Below are 16,942 nucleotides of genomic sequence, written 5' to 3'. Positions count from 1 at the left end.
ACTAGAATAGGGTACGTTAATCGTTTGCTTGGGACCAATAGGCTACTAAAGTGGTGAGCCAATTTAAAATCGTTAGTTTCGTATTGATTGTTGGTTATACCATAGAGGTAACTCTAAGACTGGAAGGTCCCGAATTAACGTGCTCAACTTTTTGGCTCAGCTCTGGTACTCTCTTCGGTCCCAAGCTAATCGATTCACCCCTCGAAACATAGGAAAAACCAATAACCCCTCATTTTATCTGTCAAACTTTCATAGCGAATCAAAACAAACATTGCGTAGTACTAGAATTTCGACTAGAATGGGATACGTTAATCGTTTACTTGGGACCAATAGGCTAGTCAAGTAGTGAGCCAATTTAAAATCGTATTGATTGTTGGTTATACCAACAATCAATACGAAACTAACGATTTTAAATTGGCTCACCACTTTAGTAGCCTATTGGTCCCAAGCAAACGATTAACGTACCCTATTCTAGTTGAAATTCTATTACTACACTATGTTTGTTTTGATTCGCTATGAAAGTTTGACAGATAACATCAGGGGTGTGTGGATTCATGCAGAACATGCAGGGGTGAGTGAAATAGCTTGGGACTGCTTGGGACCGTTGTTCTGGTACTGAGTGAGCCAAAAATAATAATGATTTTCTTCAGGACCCAGTGGTCTTAGAGTTACCTCTATGGTTATACCCCGTACAGACTATGGCTTATATCATGTAATATAGGCTGTCTTGCAATGAGCACTCATACATCTAGTTTTCACTGGAAATCCTATGTATGAGTGCTCATTGCAAGACAGCCTATATTACATGATACAAGCCATAGTCTGTCCGGGGTATTAGGTTCTGTTGTCATTGGATGTATTCTGATGTTCTATGCGTGCAACAAATTACATCGTGATGAAGTATTCGGATGTCAAATTTTACATCGTCAAGACGTTTGATTCTGATGTAACGTTTGAGGCTTATGTATTTTTATGTACTTGGACGTCACACTGAAGTCTGAATACATTAAGGGTACAGCAATACATGTTAAAATTTAATGTATTGAAGATGTCTACTGATGTTTCCTACGAGGTTTCCTACATTACAATTTCTATTTGGGATGTTATTCAACGGAGCAAAATGAGCATCAAGCAAACCAATAACTTGGTTATTTGCATCAGAACCCGCAGGGGAAGCAGCGTTGTGTCCTTCGATGTTGAAAAATATGTTTTGTACTTCCGAACCAGCGTAGTGAAGCAGATACGACCATAGAGGTAACTCTAAGACTAGAAGGTCCCGAAGAAAAGAGCTCAACTTTTTGGCTGGTACTATCTTCGGTCCCAAGCTAATCGATTCACCCCTCGAAACATAGGAAAATCCACTAACCCCTCATTTTATCTGTCAAACTTTCATAGCGAATCTAAACAAACATAGTGTAGTACTAGAATTTCGACTAGAATGGGGTGCGTTAATCGTTTGCTTTGGACCAATAGGCTAGTCAAATAGTGAGCCAATTTAAAATCGTTAGTTTCGTATTGATTGTTGATACGACCGCTTCCTAGAAGGCAGAGCTACGCAATTGAGCATTTAAGCAAATTTTTCTGAATTTAATCCCATCTTCAGTCGCCAATATGTTGGAATATTAACGAAGAGATACAAAAGTATTCGCTTTACAAGCTTCACTTTATCAATGCTCTCATAGGTTACAAGGTTACCAGTCATTGCAACACTTACTAACTACTATAATCATTACCATTTTAGTTCTCAAACCATAAATAAAAATGTTCTAATACCGGCGCTCTTATGGGCAGGAATACATATATTTGAGGCTCAGATTTTGTCCAGTGCATGGAAAATATCTGATCCACAACCAAACCGACCGCCAGAACTGTCAAAATTCGCTGCGCGCATGCAATACACGGCGAATGAGAACGACCCAAATTTGAGTTTAATTCACTCATAATCGCCAAAAGTTCAGGAACTCAGCGATGAGTAAATTTGCCTCTTGTTTTCCCAGGTTTTTCCCTGATTTTCCAGGGGAAAATTCCTGAATTTAAGAAAAGTAAAGATTGCACTTTTGGCGATTATGAGTGGACTAGACTCAAATTTGTGTTGTTCTCATTCGCCGTGCAGGAACTCAGCGATGAGTAAAATTTGCCTTATATGGTTTCCTGTGGAAAACCTAAAAAATCTGCCGGAAAATGAGGAAATTGACGAAAATTTTATTCAGTCTCGGAGTAGTACCAATAGACTGAGTGAATCCAATATTTACTTTTCTCAAATTCAGGAATTTTTCCCTGCAAAATCCAAGAAAAACCTGGGAAAACATGAGGCAAATTTACTCATCGCTGAGTTCCTGCACTTTTGGCGATTATGAGTGAACTAAACTCAAATTTGGGTCGTTATCATTCGCCGTGAATTGATTTTGTTTTCAATTTCTCCGAGTGCCATAAAGGTAATTATCTTAAATTTGCTTAAATTTTTCAGTTGTTTAATAATTTTGAAAAACTCCAGAATGTGACTAATAGTAAACCCTCAAAATGTGCGACCACGATATTTTGATAGAAAAATACGAAGAGCATCGCAAGGTTCACCAAAAGTTTCTGCGGCTGTTCAACAACATAATTGAAACTGCTTTGTGTAAGTTGTTATTGGTTTTGTTTGTCCATGAAATTTCACGATGCTTCCGACTTTTTAGGTATGCAACCCCTTGTGTCGGATGTGAATACCGGATACGACGATATCTTGAAGTTACTGAAAACGCAATCCAAACCAGAACCCACGTCCACTCCGCCGGCCCCACCGCACAAGCGTCGAAAAGCACACTCGTTCGATTCGCCTTCAACGGTCGTCCGGACGGACGATTCGCCTGCACTGCGGAACCGATCCGATCCTGAAGTGTCGGCTTCGGTTCTAGATCAGAACATAAATCTACCGGATTCGGAGGACTCGTTTTTTGCACTCACTCAAAGTCCGTCCCGGGAACCGCTTTCGCCAAAAGGACCAACCAGTTGTTTGGAGGAGAATGTTCCTAGGACTCCCCCAAAACGGGAGGGTTGGTTTAAAACGGACTTGTTTTCTGGACAAGACGATGGCTCTAAGACGGGTGAAGTGGAAAAGAAGAAAAAGAAGGGGGCTCTTTCGTTGAGTCGCTTTTCGAGTAGCTTCAAAATGTCCCCGGAGACGAGCAAGCAAGCGGAGTTGCTTCCTGTACGGCAGAAATTGGCAACCCCAAAACCGAAGGCCGTTATGGAACAGGAAAATGTAGCACCGCCGGTGGGAAAATGGACTGCGAAGAAAACTACTCCGGGCAGTGCCAGAAGGATAGATTCCAGTATGCGAAAAACGCCCACCAGTAGCACCAAGCAAGGCAACTCGTTGCTCAATCGGACGAGGTAGGTTATATCGAAATTGATAATTTTAAGGTAGAGTTGAAAGGAATCTTCTTGCAGATTAAGACAAACCAAGCTGAAGTTCCCGGACAGTTTGAATAAGTCCATGACGGATGAGGATGAAACATTTTTCGATGAATTCGTCGTTCCGAGTCCAACGTCGGCAACGGTTCTGAGTGCTACTCGTTTTCTCAAGAGCGCCAAAAAGAAAGAGCAATCCTCGTTAATTGCCAGCCATAATGTGGCGAAAACCACCGAAAAGAAATCCGAACCAGTAACGACTAAGATCAAGGAAATTCCCGATAATGACGACGACTTTGACATCGATCAAACCTATTTCTCCGAAGCGGAAAAGGATCTGACTCGATCGAAACCGTTTGCCCGCCCATTTGTGCCACCGCCCCGGGTGAAAGTGGAATCAGTAACCCAGAAGAAGCCGAAGGCACCGATGCTAGTCGGGGAAACTCAATCGGACCAGGAATCCGACACGAGTAGCATCATGTTCGTAAAGCCAATCTCGCAGGAGGAAGTCATTACGATTGAGGAGACACAACCGAGCAAGAAAGATCTCTTCATGGAGGCGATTCGCGAGGAACGTCGCAAGGAGGAAAGCGCTCGCCTTTCCGTCCTCAACGTGATGGGTCCCGTTAAGCGCGACGACAAACAAGAAAGTCTATTTCCGGTTAAATCTGACCTGTCGGTGCTGAAGAAACCTATGCCGTCGACCATTCCGAACGAGCGTCGCTGTACGGAATGCACCAAGCAGTACCAGTTTCTGCTGAACCGGGGCCTGCCGCCGGATGTCGCTTGCAGAAAGCTGCCCAGGAGCTGTCGGGAGTGTCGATTGGCACAGTTGCACGAGACGCCACCGGACTTCTGGAATCCGGAATTTACACCAACACAGAACTGACTCCAGGGAAGAAATGTTTGCCATTTTTGTAACTTTTAGGCTGATAGGCGTAATACTCATGTGAATCAGGTTCATAGATGATGGGAAGTGTTGGATTTAAGTTTTAAACTTGTTTAAGGAAAAAGGAAATCCTGACTGAAATAAAAGAGAAGCATTTTTGTATTAAAGTTGTGGTATTTAGATGTCGTGATTTGACGGAACCTCCAAGCCTCGGCCATCCGCCGCTTCGCAACTTAATAGAACAATTAGCTTTCAGCTGTAGAAGCAGCTGCAGTTGTATCTTTCGGTGTCGATCGTGATTGCTCGGAACGCGTTTGTTCTTTGCATGTAACTCGATCGCTTGTCGAAACCCTTGGAAACAATTTGATAATGGATGGAAGTGCAAAACTCCCCATGGGGTGAAATGGCGAATGTCTGTAAATATCGCGTGAGATCTTTCATTGAAAATGACATTTGTCAGCCCTGGCTTCAACATGTACTAGGGTGTTTCATTTTGAAAAAAGTGATGAATTTTTGATAGGCCACCCTCCAGTTCGATTCATAGCCCCAAAATATGAACCTGTGCAAAAAATGGTAAAGATTGATGAAGGTTTAGAGGTCGCGCCAATGATTTGGATTTTGTATGGAGATTTTGGTGAATTAGTATGGGAAATTATTGATTTTCGTTTACATTGCTCTAACTTTGGTTGTAGTTGTCCAAACGTTGAAAAAAAAAAATATGTGGTTGTCATGACAATGATCAACAAGCCTGTTGTTGTTGCGATGAAATTGGCGTTGTTGCCTTGTACATATTCATCTGTCAATTTACCCTATTTTGCCATTTTTTCACATTTTTATAATTCTTGATACGCTGCAAAACTGAGCGTAGCAACTGTAGGCTTTTTGTTTATTGCCATAGCAATAACATACTAAATTTTTTCGACATTTGGACAAGTAGAAGCAAAGTTATAGCGATATAAGCGATTTTTTAAATTCTTCCATAGTAATTCCCATACAAATTTCAAATCATTGGCGCGACCTCTAAACCTTCATCAATCTTTACCAATTTTTGCACAGGTTCATATTTTGGGGCTATGAATCGAACTGGAGGGTGGCCCATCAGAAATTCATCACTTTTTTCAGAATGAAGCACCCTAATGTACACTGGTGTACGTGGTGTATATATGGATATTCTATCAAGGGAACAAAGCTGAAGGGGCACCGGATGAATTCCTGCCTCAAGCGGCAGGCTCGGAAGCAGCTAGATAGGCAAGAACAGGACGAAGAACGAAAGCAATATGATGAGAACCGCAAGATGCAATGCAATCAGTGGAAAGAGGAAAGCTCAAGGTATCACCATTGTACATGAAGGTGTGGCTATCCATGATCCGGTTGAAATCGTCGACACCATCGGGAACTACTTTGCTTCGCTTTCATCGATCGACAGTTACGACGATGAGTTTTGTCGACCTAACCACCCGACCATTAACTCGATCGGGGACATTGAAATCCCCGAAGATGCAGAGAATTCGGAGATCAACCGACCATTTGGTTTGGAGGAGTTTTCACTCGCCTTGTCGAAGGCCAGAGGAGGTTCAGCCGGACCGGACGAGGTGAGCTACCCTCTCATTCGAAATCTTCCCATGGGAGAACAGGCCAAATTCCTGGAACTCCTTAATCAAGAATGGACACAAGATTCCTTCCCGGAACAATGGAGGCACAGTCTTACCATCCCGATCCCCAAACCAAACTCTGTGGGACACGAAGTCGACAAGTACCGGCCGATTTCCCTAACATGCTGCGCATCGAAGATAATGGAGAGGATGGTGAATAGGAGACTACTCAGATTCCTGGAAGAACGTAATCTTCTAGACCACCGCCAACACGCATTTAGACCGGGGCACGGGACTAGCACCTACTTCGGATCCCTAAGCGAGGCCCTTCAGAATACATTTTCCAAAAACCTTCACGCAGAACTGGTCACTCTCGACCTATCCAAAGCATACAACCGGGCATGAATGCCGGGAGTGCTTGACCAGCTGAAGAAATGGGGACTCAAGGGACACATCCTAAAATTCATCCAGAACTTTTTGTGCAAACGTACCTTCCAAGTCACGCTTGGAAACTGCCGATCCAAAACCATTCGAGGAGGAAACAGGGTTCCGTGATCGCCGTTACTCTTTTCCTCATTCGGATGAACGATGTCTTCACGCGATTACCAGTTGGAATCTTCATCTTCGTCTACATCGTCCTAAAGGCTGTCAAGAAAACGGTGAAGGCACTGCGAAGAAAGCTTATTCAGGCCATCACCTACGTATCGGCATGGACCTCGTCGGCCGGCTTCCAGCTATCCGCTACTAAGAGCTTCCGATAAAATACCAAGTCCTCAGCACCAAAGTCTGCATCAAAGAAGGCCTAATTCCGTTTCGGAAAACGATCGGAATCCTCGGGGTCTGCTTTGACCGACATCTCACCTTCGACACAAACTTCAACCATCTTCAACGATGTCAAAAACGGATGCAAACAGCGTATGAACCTGCTCAAAACTCTAGCGGGACGACATCCAAATGCCAACCGAAGATCCCGACTGAACGTGGCGAAAACCATCATCAACTCACGCCTAACCTACGGAATCGAAGCTTCGTTCCATGCCAAGCCCCGATTGATCGAAAAGTTAGCGCCGGTCTATCAACAATCTCTCCGAATCTGTTCGGGTCTTTTGGCCAGGTACCCCCGGAATAGCTGCTTGCATCGAAGGAGGACTGCTCCCCTTTGATCGCTTCATCTCCAAAACTCCTCACGGAGGCGAACAATTCACTCAGGGAAGCATCCAAACCGACTCTTCCCCCAATATCCAAGGTTTACTGGGTCGGAGCGAGGGGTTGGAACAAGCCGAAGATTCTGACCGACCACACCAGCAAACACCAATTCAGAGCTGGTGCCAATCCTTCAGCGGTGGCACAAGCGGTACTCGAACTCCAGAACCAGAAATACGGAGGATACACCATTCGGTACTCGGATGGCTCGGTAGCCCAGGGAAAGGTAGGAATCGGGATTTTCGGTCCAAACCTCGCGGAATGCCATAGACTCCCGGATCAGTGCTCCATTTTCTCTGCGGAAGCCATTGCCGCCTTCATTGCAACCACCATTGCCGACGACCGACCAATAGCCATCTTCACCGACTCCACTAGTGTGGTAGCCGCACTGGAATCCGATACGAGCAAACACCCTTGGATCCAGGCTATACAGGAACACAAGCCAAACAACACAGTCTTTGTGTTGATAGCTGAACACTGCGGGGTCCATGGTAACGTAAAAGCGGACCAACTAGCCAACTCAGGTCGTTGTATGGCCAAGTACACGCGAATTGTACCTGGTCCGGACCTCGAAAAATGGGTATCAAAAATCACCAACGAAGGTTGGGCTCACAATTGGGCGGCCAGTGAAACCCCTGCCATCAGAAAAATTAAAAGAGACATCTCCAGGTGGGCGGACCCACCACATACATCGAGAGCAGGTCATAGTATCCCGACTTCGAACACATCATACAAACATCTCCCACAACTACAAGGGAGACGGACCTTTCCATAGGATCTGTGATCTATGCCGAATTCCGCAAACGATGGATCACATTATCTGCCACTGTCCGAAATACGAAGCACCAAGAACCCGCTACGGCATCCCGGGAAGCATCAGCGATGCCCTCGGTAACGATCCTACCAGAATTACAGCCCTTTTAGCTTTCCTGCGGGAAGCTGAGCTGTTCGATCTAATCTGATCACCTAACTCACCATCATCAGCACCACCACCATACCAGATCACACTCGGAACCAGAATCTCACAACTAACCACCCACATCAGCATCTATACAGACCAACGCAACGAAAACGGAATTCTCCAACAAAATGACAGTATTAAGACAGCCACTAAGCAACTAAGGGACCCCTTTCAGAGCCCCACCCCTCGGAGGTTCCCTTCCAGGGCCACCAAATTAAAAACTCTGTTTCTGGGGCCCCACGCCCTTTTTCGGAATTCCCCTCTGGGATCCAAACTATGTTGTTAGGGTAATCTCCCTCTGGAATTACCACCCCCCCTCAAATACGGGATTCCCCATCTGGGATTCCCAGAGACGAAACAGTCCAAGGTTGATGAGAGGAATCAGCCCAAGGCTGATAAGCTAATGAGATAAGCTTTCAATGTGATATTTTAGATAACCTGTACCGTAATGTACCCACATATCAGTGCCAACATTTCAAATGGGCGTAATTGCTTTTGTAAACAATGGCTTTAGTCGTCGATTTCTCGCAAATAAAAGCCCACCCCTCTAAATTACAAATACTAGCTGGTACAGGAAACATCCCTCTGCGTGCTGGTGTCATTCATTTTCATGAGTGAGCTTTCATTCGCGAGAAATCGACTACTAAAGCCATTGTTTACAAATGCAATTACGCCCCTTTGAAATGTCGGCACTGTATATTGCTTGTGAATTATAACTCATCCACAGTAAAGAAAGAGCAAAACTAAGATTGAGACTTGTCACATAGAAAAAAACAAGCTAAAAATTCAAAACCTTACGTATATTTACAAATCTCACATCCATCCATCAACATCCTCACTCATTCCTCAGTATCTCCAACTCCTCCGGGATGGCGTGTATCCGCAGTTGCTTCTCCAACAGCAAATCCAACAGCTGCGACAGTTCCTGCGGCGCAAAGAATGCCCCATCCAGATACAGCACCTTGTTCCAGGGACACGCCTCCAGGGCCATGTAGAGCGTCCGCTTGCACTGCTCCAGGGCATTCCCTCCCGAATCTCCGCCAGGTTGATCGAACAACTCTCTCAGGTACAGCCGCCAGAGTAGAGCGTTCTGCCGAAGCGTTGATTCTCTCCGCACCGAATGCTTGAGCAGATTCAAAATCCGCCTTTTGTAGACCTGGTCGTCGTAAGTTTCCTCTTCCGCTGTCTGTTTTTGGATGGAGTAAAGATTACGAATCCGGGCGGCGGTCACCAACAGGAGAACCGACTTGGTGGTCAGGTGCTTTCCGAGGATCGTCCGAATCTGGAACCAGGACAGCGATTCCGAATAGGTGCACATACGAATGGCGGTGAGATTCTCCGGGTACTCGTGCAGCACTCGATCGATGACCTGCAGGAAGCAATCGTTGCTAAACTCTTCCAACCGGAATTCCAGGATTTTCAGATAGATCTCGAACAGTTGTTCCCGAACGAATCGATGTCTGGGGTTGTCCCGATCGTTGAAGTGGAATAGGAAACCATCAATCTTCTTGGTAGTTTCCGCTTTGGACTTGATCAAGGCCATGTAGTAGAGGTAGGCTCTGAGGCCGTTGATCAGCGGGTTTGTGATAAAATACTGTTCCAAGGACATGAACTCGTCGACTTGACTATCCTTTGTCAGACACTGGTTGGCCCGTTCGTTGAATTTTTGCAAGGCTAACAGCTTGGTAGGATCCGTAACAGTTTCTGCCGAGTCGAAGCTGATGGTTTTGGGGTTCAGTGCTAGCTTGGTCATAATATAAATCGCTTGAGTCTTTTGGCCTTCCTTCAGCAGGACTTCGGTGAGCTTCAGGACCAGTGTGAAGAGATCATTGTCATCTAGTTGATCATCTTGAGCACAAAATACCTGTACAGAGGTTTTGAAGATCTTCACGCAACTGGGGCCAAGTTCTTCCATTTCGTACTCGATCAATCCGTATTCGATGTAGAAATTGAGGTTGTTTTGATACTTGCTTTTTTTGAGAAGATTTTTGACGCGAGAGCGTGTGGCTTTCTTACGTTCATCGGTGAGTGGACCAGAGTGCTTGTCGAACACCAGAAGAATTCGTTCTAGCTTAAGGTACAGAAGCAGCAAGATGACATTCTTCTCGTCGGAGAAGTGCTCCGCAGCAGAGATCAGAAATGCTCGCATCAGATCCAAATACGATTCGAACGCTAGATTCGTGTTGATGAACGACGGAGGGGTGTTCAGCTCTTTGATCATATTCAGCACAATGGAATCGACTTTCTTATTCCTGTTCAAGTCCAAAAACAACGGCAACAGCTGCTCGGAATGATCCGACTCATACGGTTCCGGTTCGAAAAATGAACATCTCTCGAAAGCACAGCTTTCGAATGGGTACTTCATCATTTTAAGGATCAAAATTACGAGATCGAAGGCATATTCTTTGTTAATCAGCGGATAGACGAATCCAATGATATCCTCCTGAAGAACCATTCTCTGTGGGTCGCCGCACATGTGAGACCCTTGAAAGGGCAGAAAGTGAAAAGCACTTCGCAGTTTCTCGATCCTCAACCAAATTTCGTTCATCGGAAGACCCGACTTCAGGATCAATTCTTCGTATTCAATCAACTGGTTGTTATGTTCCGGGGACACAAACAGGTGTCTTCCGCTCCCAAAATTACCACTAACATTCAAACTAATGGTGAGCTGAACCAGCCCGAAGAACTGCTCCCACAATCCACTTTGTCTGCAGAAAATCGCACATTTCTTGAAGAATTTCAACATCACTTCATCGCTGCGCTTGGCCAAAAATAGCGACCGGATGCTTTTCTCGTACAATTTCAGCACGTTTGGAGCTATGCACTGAGCCATCGAGGACTGCTTATTGCTGATCAATGCATCCCATAGCAGAACGTTCGTATTGTCCATTCGTATCTGTTTCTGGATCAATTCCAGCACTTCATCCGTTGGATAAACCTTCACAATGCCGTCCATATACAATTCCATGAGCTGATCGTCGTCCGGATGACGTTGCATGGCCCGTTCAACGACCGCCAGCTCCGCCTTGTGATTCTGATAACTGTCGGCATGAATCGGATTGTCCTGCTTAAACCTGTAGTATTCAATCCATTTCTCCACCGAGGAATCCCCTCGAGCGGCCTTCTCCAGCTCCATCTCCTTATCCAACACGTTTCCCTCCGATCCACCCCCACTGGCGTTCTCTCTGAACTTCTTAAAATACCTAAAATACCGCTGAACCTTCACACCTCTCTTCCTCCAACCTAAGCGATCGAACCGGTACGGTCCCAGTTTATACTTGGGACAAGCCGGACGATGCAACGTCTCCACGGTCAGATAGATCCTCAAAGCATCCACGTCCGTGTAGAAATCCAACTCGGAAACCCTGACCGGTTGTTGCTCAACCTTTTTCACCTTCTTCCTATCGTCATCGGAACGTTCGGAATGGCTAGTACTCCCATTACTGTCACTACCGCCTTGCTTCCGGTGTTTCTTCTCTTTTTTGTGGTGTTTCTTTTTCCTTTTTCGCTTCCGATCCCGATGCCGGTGAACGCTGTTACTCGGTTTGTGCTCTTCTTCCTCCGAGGCACTATCATCCTCTTGCACCGTGCTTGGGAATGCGATAAAACTCTGATTGGTTAGCCATGCAAGATCGCTTGTTTGGGCTGGAACTTGACCTGGAATTATTTGTGACAATTTGGATCTGGAATTCGTGAGCACCAATGATGCACAGTACATACCTTGTGAGTCGCTGATGGCGGTTGTGGTGTAGGCAGGAAATAGGGACATTATGGAATATATTCGCTTCTTCCAAAACCGGAAAATAGAAAGGCCCGTGAAAAACGTAAAGAAAGCGATTTCGGGGTTTTCGGTTCAATTTGCTATCAGCTGTTTTTGTATACAAAAGCCGTTTGTGCTACCAGTGACAGTTGTAAAACATGATCCACACATGGACAGCACTGAGAAAAATGTTGCCGAGGAAAAAATATTTTCTTGGATAACCTTTGCGGTACAGGGCTCTGCTCTACCAACAATCAATACGAAACTAACGATTTTAAATTCGCTCACCACTTTAGTAGCCTATTGGTCCCAAGCAAACGATTAACGTACCCTATTCTAGTCGAAATTCTAGTACTACGCAATGTTTGTTTTGATTCGCTATGAAAGTTTGACAGATAAAATGAGGGGTTATTGGTTTTTCCTATGTTTCGAGGGGTGAATCGATTAGCTTGGGACCGATGAGAGTACCAGAGCTGTGCCAAAAAGTTGAGCACGTTTCTGCGGGACCTTCTAGTCTTAGAGTTACCTCTATGGCTCTACCGTATAAAGCACAAACGAAGTGACAGACGGAGCGGCTCGAAAACTTTGGCGACTAACCTGCTATTGCAATTTTTCAGTGTACCACATGGCAACACCACTACTACTCTGAGTACTGTGGACTCACTCAAGGTGCTTGTCACTTGGGAGCCAGTGTGAACTGTCAAGCGGGAGCCAAACATTCAGACGCAGCAAATGCAGTTACTGTTCTTATCTACCGTCAAGCATTTTAATCTCATAAAAATGATCTATACTTTTTCATAACACATTCGTAATGTTAAGCTCAAAGATAGAAACCAACAGGCTAAGTGATGAAAGTATAAAAACCAGCATACACACCAAATTTAAATTACTGGAAATCAGCAAAATTTTGCTGATTTTGGACTTGACGAAAGATCAGCAAACCTTCCAGCAAAATAATGTTGCTGAAACTTCCAGAAATTCGAACTTCTGTCAAAATGACAACGTTTTACTGAATTTTCAGTAAATCTGTTATGTATTGCTGAAGCTGCCGCACAAATGTAAATGACAGCGTTTAACTGATTTTCCAGCAAATTTCAACGAAACATTACTGAAACAACAGTAAATTTAATTATATCCGTTTCTACTGATTCTTCAGCAAGTTTCAGCTTCATAGTTCGGAACCAGCTGTCAAATTATTGTATTTTCTCACACACACTCACACACAAAAAACACATTTAAAAGTACGATACAGCAAATCACAATTTTATTCATTGGCGATTAGTAAATTTCAGAGTACTTTTTTATCCGCGGGGCCCGTGGGGCAATTTTACATGTGCAAGAAAATCAACTTTCCTGCTATCCTCCAATTATATGCTTGCAAAAAAACACTGGAGCCTGCAAAAACATAATTTATAACTAAAAAATCAACTTACAAAACAATTCTCGGCATCCCAGTTGTCTATCGCTTTCGACAACAATTTTCATTGCTCCATGTATACACGAAACTTTATAATATCTCATAGTTAAAAAAACAAAAACGTACCGTGCCTGGAAGCACGGCAACGAAAAAACGTCAATGAAAAATAAAATCTGAAGTAGATAGTGTAGGCAAGCTTTTCCCGACTGTCATTAGGAAGTTCAATTTACTGATTATCAGCAAATACTCTGACATTCGTCTGTTTGCTGGGTGTCGGCAATGCCAAAAATGTTAATTCTGAATTCCAGTAAAATATTATTATGCTGAACCCATTCCAGCAAACTGTTTTGCTGAAACTCAAAATATAAATTTGGTGTGTAGTTTTTATGAGGCAGCTGAGTTTTCAATTACAGTCAAACATACTTTGGCGAAACATGTATGTAAACAAACTTTGTTAGAGTCATGGGGGCTCGAGCATTCCTGGCTCAGAGCTTTTGGCGGCAATCGACTGAGAAAAGGCAAACCAGTTTTTAACTTCAGAAAATTTTCAAGCATTTTTCCATTGGCTTGCAAAATAAAATTGGTCGACTCTGCAGTACCCAGCTACTACTGGACTGTATCACATGGCAACACTACTATTGGATTGAACTAGCATTTTCACCAATTCAGTGCCAACATTTCAAAGGGGCGTAATTGCTTTTGTAAACAATGACTTTAGCCATCAATTTCTCGCGAATGAAATCTTACCTCTTCAAAATAACAATGCTAGCTGGTAGAGGAAACATTCCTCTACCTAATGGTGTCATTATTTTTCATGAGTGAGCTTTTATTCGCGAGAAATCGATGGCTAAAGCCATTGTTTACAAATGCAATTACGCCCCTTTGAAATGTTGGCACTGAATTGAACTAGAATGTTTTGGTTCTATCTCTTTCACTCTACTCTAAACTGAAATGCATAAAAAAAATTACAAAATGATACACTCTTTGCACACTGTCAAAGATCATATTGCACACAAAATCAACTATGATCAATTCAAAACAAAAAAAACTAGCCCATCTGGTGGCTGATGGCACAAGCTTCTAAGAAAATTCTATTACAGCGAACCACATTATTTTAATTGATTTCTTCGCCAGTTAGTCGTCTGTCACTTCGTTTGTGGTATAACCATAGAGGTAACTCTAAGACCACTGGGTCCCGAAGAAAATCATTATTATTTTTGGCTCACTCAGTACCAGAACAACGGTCCCAAGCAGTCCCAAGCTATTTCACTCACCCCTGCATGTTCTGCATGAATCCACACACCCCTGATGTTATCTGTCAAACTTTCATAGCGAATCAAAACAAACATAGTGTAGTAATAGAATTTCAACTAGAATAGGGCACGTTAATCGTTTGCTTGGGACCAATAGGCTAGTCAAGCAGTGAGCCAATTTAAAATCGTTAGTTTCGTATTGATTGTTGGTTATACCACGTTAAGGCTTGTATATAGATCGAAGCGAAGCGAAAATCTCATACAAAATACTAAATTTTTCACCAGCGTGAAAAACGTAATGAGCAAATTTTTCACTTCGCTTTGAACTGTAAACTAGGGTTCTGCTTTTTCGAAACTAAGAAAAGAAAATGAACTCTCCACAGAATCGCTTAATTTCGAGCAATATCATTTTCGTGTAAGTCATCGTATTTCTTGTTATCGGGTCACGATGAACATTCCTCTGTTCAAACATGACTGGACTACTACTTGTTTCGTTCGTCTAGTGCTTCACTTCAGCACTTCAGACTTGTTTCAATTGACGCAATGAATGACTCGAAAACTGCTTCCTTCGTTTTTTCCACTTTCACTTCAATTCGGGGCTCATGCGACCTGACGATGCAGGCATCAAACTGTGTAGCCGGATAATATCCGCACAATATTGGTTGCCGATAGGGATGGCATCCGGATTATATGTAGTAATAACATAGAGGTAACTCTAAGACCACTGGGTCCCGAAGAAAATCATTATTATTTTTGGCTCACTCAGTACCAGAACAACGGTCCCAAGCAGTCCCAAGCTATTTCACTCACCCCTGCATGTTCTGCATGAATCCACACACCCCTGATGTTATCTGTCAAACTTTCATAGCGAATCAAAACAAACATAGTGTAGTAATAGAATTTCAACTAGAATAGGGTACGTTAATCGTTTGCTTGGGACCAATAGGCTACTAAAGTGGTGAGCCAATTTAAAATCGTTAGTTTCGTATTGATTGTTGGTAATAATATATTATTTTATATTAAACGAAAATTAAATTAACGAGGCCATTCTGGAGTCCAAGATGGCAGCCATCGGGGTCAGGGAAAGTTTCAAATACCATACAATATGGGTATTTTCGGAGCGGGGACGACGCGAAGGTGCAGAAAATCGATTTTCGACGTTATTTTGGAATCCAAAATGGCGGCCATCGGGTTTCAGAAAAAGTGTCAAATACCCTACGATAGGGTATTTTCGGAACGGGGATGCCGCGAAGATGCTAAAAATCCATTCCCGCAGCCATTTTGGAATTCAAGATAGTGGCCATTGGTTTTATAAAGTTTCAAATACCCTAAGATATGGGTTTTTTTCGGAACAGCGTACGACGCGTAGATGCCGAAAATCGATATTCGACGTCATTTTGGAATCCATGATGGTGGCCATCAAGTTTTATAAAATGTGTCAAATACCCTAAGATATGGGTATTTTCGGAACGGAGACAACGCGTGGCTGCCGAAAATCGATATCCGATGCTATGTTGGACTCCAATATGGTGGCCATAGGGTTTCAGAAAAAGTGTCAAATATCCTACAATATGGGTATTTTCGGAATGGGGACAACGTGTAGATGCCGAAAATCGATATCCGATGTCATTTTGGAATCCAATAGCCGCCACGGGTTTCACAAAAAGTGTCAAATACCCTAAGATCTGGATATTTTCGGAACGAGGACGACGCGTAGATGCTGAAATCGATATTCGATGCCATTTTGAAGGCTATTTGACACTTTTTATGAAATCGGAAGCCACCATCTTGAATTTCAACATGGCGTCGGACATCGATTTCGGGCTTCTAGATGTCAGCCCGATTCCAAAAAATCCACATTGATCGGTATTTGAACCAATCTAAAAATAACCATATTTTACGATATTTGACACTTTTCCGCAAATTGGAAGCCTTGGATTACAAAATGGCGTCGGATATCGATTTCCGACTTCTAGACGTTGCCCTGATTCTAAAAAATACCGTTTGTATGGGTATTTGATAGAATTTACAACTTTTTCTCGAACCGGAAGCCGCCATCATGGATTTCAAAACGGCGTCGGATATTGATTTCCAATCTCCAGACGTCACCCCGATTCCAAAAATACTCATATTGATGGGACGGCATCAGCATTTCCCATTTTTTCTGAAATAGGAAACCACCATATTGGATTTAAAAATGGCGTCGTATATCGATTTCCGGCCTCCAAATGTTATCCTGATTCCAAAAATACCTATATTGATGAGTATTTGACAGTATTTCCCGCTTAATCTGAAATCGGAAACCGCCATCATGGATTTCGAAATGGCGTCGCATATCAATTTTCGATCTGTAGGCTTCATGCCGATTTCAAAAATACCAATATTGATGTGTATTTGAATGTATTTCCACTTTTTCGTGAATCGTAAACCGCCATCTTCGATTTCAAAATGGCGTCGGATATCTATTTTCATTC

General features: G+C 43.4%; 2 protein-coding genes across 3 annotated transcripts; one reads left to right on the top strand and one right to left on the bottom strand.

Moving 5' to 3' along the window:
• The first annotated feature begins 2,418 nt into the window (after positions 1 to 2,418).
• Positions 2,419 to 4,418, top strand: LOC135711226 (uncharacterized). Of its 2 annotated transcripts, XM_065234010.1 has the most exons (4): positions 2,419 to 2,435; positions 2,495 to 2,620; positions 2,679 to 3,375; positions 3,433 to 4,418. In XM_065234010.1, the coding sequence occupies exons 2-4, from the start codon at positions 2,521 to 2,523 to the stop codon at positions 4,280 to 4,282; spliced, it is 1,647 nt and encodes a 548-aa protein (XP_065090082.1). In that variant the 5' UTR covers positions 2,419 to 2,435; positions 2,495 to 2,520; the 3' UTR covers positions 4,283 to 4,418. The 2 variants fall into 2 exon arrangements, with proteins under 2 accessions (XP_065090082.1, XP_065090081.1); XM_065234009.1 differs by lacking the exon at positions 2,419 to 2,435 and having other exon boundaries at positions 2,478 to 2,620.
• A 4,430-nt stretch (positions 4,419 to 8,848) lies between these two features.
• On the bottom strand, positions 8,849 to 11,890 carry LOC135711225 (nuclear exosome regulator NRDE2). Its single transcript, XM_065234007.1, has 2 exons — positions 11,759 to 11,890; positions 8,849 to 11,695 (listed from the first exon to the last, which is right to left on the bottom strand). Exons 1-2 carry the CDS (start codon positions 11,805 to 11,807, stop codon positions 8,874 to 8,876), a joined length of 2,871 nt encoding a protein of 956 aa, XP_065090079.1. The 5' UTR covers positions 11,808 to 11,890; the 3' UTR covers positions 8,849 to 8,873.
• Positions 11,891 to 16,942: the final 5,052 nt, after the last annotated feature.

This window comes from Ochlerotatus camptorhynchus, unplaced genomic scaffold, assembly GCF_037179485.1.
Source record: "Ochlerotatus camptorhynchus isolate MF236.1 unplaced genomic scaffold, CSIRO-AGI_Acam_v1.1 ptg000428l, whole genome shotgun sequence".
NCBI lineage: Eukaryota > Metazoa > Arthropoda > Insecta > Diptera > Culicidae > Ochlerotatus > Ochlerotatus camptorhynchus.
The sequence above is the reverse complement of the archived record's forward strand: the minus strand, read 5'-3'. Positions and strand labels throughout refer to the sequence as shown.